This window comes from Buceros rhinoceros, unplaced genomic scaffold (genome assembly GCF_000710305.1).
Source record: "Buceros rhinoceros silvestris isolate BGI_N320 unplaced genomic scaffold, ASM71030v1 scaffold15271, whole genome shotgun sequence".
Lineage (NCBI taxonomy): Eukaryota > Metazoa > Chordata > Aves > Bucerotiformes > Bucerotidae > Buceros > Buceros rhinoceros.
The window spans coordinates 509-4197 of NW_010396063.1; the positions used below are offsets into that span (position 1 = coordinate 509).

A 3689-nucleotide genomic window follows, 5' to 3' on the forward strand; every position below is an offset into this window, starting at 1 on the left:
GGGACTGAAGCCATGGGATGAAACATCCTGTCAGATAATAAAAATGTTGTATTCCTTGTCATTGTTCCCATCCGGATGGAAACTAAAGCTGATGACTGCTTGCTGCATTGGGGAAGGGAGGTGGTTAATGAAGGGAAAGGGGAGTGAGGCAGGGGAGGGTTGGGGCCTGGTGAGAAGGATGAGGAAAGAAAGGTAACTACCTTCCATACAGATCCCCTTAGTGCTGAAGCAGTCCAGGTCCAGCTCCAGATTTTGGAGCGATTTTACCACTGCTGCAGGTGCAAACTTCCCCTGAAAATTTCAGGAATCCAGGAGCTGGCCAAGGAAATGGTCCAGCTGATGTCATGAATCAACCATGGCCATCGGAGTGTTGTCTTTTGACCATCCCAGCAGTATTGCTGCCTCGTTTGAAAAATGCGAGGACTTTTCCCCCCTGCTTTCATGGATCTCTAGGGCCCTCATCCTCTTCTCTCACTGCCTTGCAGGGTTACAGCAGCCTGCGCTTCCGGCCTATCAGGACACTGAGCTCAGCAGTGGAGAACCTGAGACGGTGTAAAGTTGTGGGAGTGATTGATAAGGTAACGACTCTACCTAAAACTGGGGAGGGTGAGGCTGGGGCTGGATAAAGGGAGTATGAGCTGGAGGGTCCTGGCCCCTGGGGTAGGGGTGCCATCCCCCAGTGCACCCAAGAACATGAGGGTATCCATTCCCACCAAGGAAACTTCACAGGTGAGGATGCAAGATCCTTTAGGATTTAGTTGGGAAATCTGTTAATGTCTCCATTACTTTTGCTTGCCAGAGTTCCCAAGATTCCCAAGGAATTTGAAACATCCAGTTCTTTCCCATGCATGGAATTATGCTTGATGCTTAGGTACCATGATGATGGACTCCTGGGGATAATCTAGACTTCAGCAGACAACAAGCTGTCTGGATGAGTAATTAGCAGGTCATGATCTTGGAGCGAAGACGGCAGGCTCACCATCTCCATACATACACTGGCACATTGCTCTCCTCTACTGTTCACACATCTCGGTTTGTCAGGACTAATGAGGTCCTCCTGTCCTGTCAAGGCCCAGGTGGACAGCCCAGTGCACCCCACAGAGCCCAGAAGGAGCAGAGCAAAACCCCGCTTTGTGAAGGAAGCAAAATGGTGTGGGAGTCATCTCTTGGTTTAATTAATTACCTTCCTCCTCCCTGGCTGCATGGCTATCTATCCCATTGCTAATAATCTGTGTTCTGTCTTCGGAAGGTAGGGGTTTGAGCACCACCAAACCCCTCTAGTTGGGTGAGAGTTTGGTTCAGTTTCAGAGTTGAGTCCCTTGGGTCTTTCCTGTGGGCTGCGTGTTACGGTGGGAGCAGCCACCGCCTCTGACCGGTACTGTATCTATCTACCGCTCTCAGGTACAGATCGTCCAGAATCTGGCCACTGGCGGGACCTTTATACTTAAGGTGGGTGTTTTCAGTTTCATCTGCCTGCTTCTCCCTGTCATGCCAGAGCCTCCTTGTGCAAGCTAACGGCTGGGATAGGTGAGAGGACAAAAAAAAATAGCAGTTCGCGGATGTGTTGGAGGAAACTCATTGTTCATAAAGGGTTTTTTTGGCTGTCTCGGCCATCTTCTCTGCTCAGAAGGGAAGTGGTTCTCTGTGATCATCTGTTTCTCTGCCTTGTAATGCTGCAAGCCAAGTCTTACGCCCATATTAATCTTCTTCAACTTCTGAAACGCGTTCTGGGTAAGCTGTGCTCAGTACAAGCCCTAGGTTGTTTTCCAGTGCTCTTGGAACTAAAAGAACTATAATAATTAGGCAAGGAGGCCCTGGCATGAGAGGGAGAAGCATCGGTTTCAGCGGGGAAAGGAGAGAAGGCTGGGATGACAGGTTGCTGTCCGAAGTGAGTAGAGGCAGGGAAGGCCCCTGCTCTGGACCAGCACTGTGCTCTGGATCCCACAGTGCCGGTGAAGGCAGAGCTTTGCAGAGCCCTGCCTGATCACAGCGGGGTGCTGGGGACTTACAGACCTCTCAGCGCGAGCTGCAGGGTTCCACAGGTGGGGAGCACCATGGCAGGTGATACAGAGGAGCAGCGTGGGGATTAGCAGTGGCACACTATCGCTCTGGTTGGCCTCCTGCCCTGGCAGGTGCAGGATTGCAGGGAGTCCAAGTCCCTACCATGCTGTAACACCCATCTACTTGATCCTCCACAGAGCCTCCCCAAATCCCATGTGGAGACCCATGAGCGACAGACCATCATCCCTCATGGGGTCCCGTTCATGGTCAAGCTGTTGTGCTACTATGTGAGCGAGGACTCCATCTTCCTGCACCTGGAACACGTGCAAGGTCAGTGGGGACAGCATTGCCCCCCGTCTGTGGAGTCCTGCTCTCATCCCCAACCTCCCTTTCTTCGAAATCTCACCTTTCTCTTGCTGCTTTGGGACTGGTTTTCTTTATAGTGACACAGGCTGTCTTCATAGGAGGGTGGTGGGTACCAGGGCTTGGAGACTTTGTGGACAGAGCTGCCCATCCGTGTTGGGGATTCTGGAGGTGGCGTAAGAGCTGACTGGGGAGTAACCTAGAAATGGGCTTGTGGAGACCCTCAAGGAGAAGGAGGTGTGGGTGTGTGGTGTTATATGGCAACTAGCCTTAGGGAGGGAGTGGTCAGTGCCTTGAGGTGAAGAGGTTGATGTGGTCCACCATCTTGAAAAATCTCTTCGTTTTACTGACATTGTTTGACTATGACAGGAAGGCGGCAGAGAAGGAGAACCACGTGAGGTAGTTCATCTGAATATTGTAGAACAAACGAATCTTTTGATAAGAACTTTATAAAACATTTTTGGTTAAAAAAAAAAAAGTCGTACTGGATTTTGATACCAGACCAAAGAGAGGAGCTCTAGAATAGGGGCATAAAGGACAGAGAACACATTGGGGTTTGGGTACAGCACAGGCACACTTGAGGCTTGTCCAGATCCTGGTGAAGTGGAGGCTTGTCCCAGTGAGCTTCTTTGCTCTCTGGGGGTTGAACGGATATGTAGGGGGCAGCAGTTGGAGTCCAGCAATGACAAAAGAAGGCTGACGTGTGTCGAACAGCCTCAGCTCCTCATGTGTTGCTGTAGGATGAATTTGCAAAAAGCAGCCAGCAGCTGAATGTAGTAGCGCTGGAAACCCACGGCAGCATGCTGTGGCCTCCAGGGCTTGCTTTTCCGGCTCATCGCTGACCCACGGGCTCTGTGCAATGCTAGGGGGGTTCGCTGGCCTCTCTGTCATGCAGGGACAAAAGGCTTTCAGCAGAAAGTGGGGACTGTGGGGGATCAGGGGTATATGTGAAGATCTCGCTGGCCTGTGATGTGGAAGTGGCAGAAGTGAGATCAAGGAGACTGTGCAGAACCGGGAGCAAGGCTGCTAAAGAAGCCGGGAATGAGCCCCTGGTGTGCTAGGTCCTTGGGGAGGTGTGATGTCGAGCATGGTGTGCTTGTAGGGCTGAAGAATATTCTGCATGGGTTTGAGCTTTGCTGCAGGGGAGATTAACAATCAAGTCCCCAGTGTGTGGGCCTTGGCCTGTGCCTGAACGGGCCAAGTCCACAGCGGGGAACGAGGGCTGCTTTCTGCCCAGCACTACTTCTTCTCTCTGCTTCCCCAGGGGAGACACTGTGGTCTCACCTCCGCGCCAAGTACTATGTCCAGCCGGGCTCTGATGATCC

At 51.9% G+C, this 3689-nt stretch overlaps 1 protein-coding gene across 1 annotated transcript in view; it reads left to right on the forward strand.

The window, feature by feature from the left end:
- Positions 1-485: 485 nt before the first annotated feature.
- The window catches only part of RPS6KL1 (ribosomal protein S6 kinase-like 1), a gene marked incomplete at its 5' end in the record, with an annotated part of 6042 nt that continues 2838 nt past the window's right edge, over positions 486-3689 (forward strand). The window contains 4 exons of the mRNA XM_010145778.1: positions 486-578; positions 1402-1449; positions 2199-2331; positions 3629-3666. Of these exons, the coding sequence (XP_010144080.1) occupies positions 486-578; positions 1402-1449; positions 2199-2331; positions 3629-3666 (312 nt within the window). The remainder of the gene's footprint in view (positions 579-1401; positions 1450-2198; positions 2332-3628; positions 3667-3689) is intronic.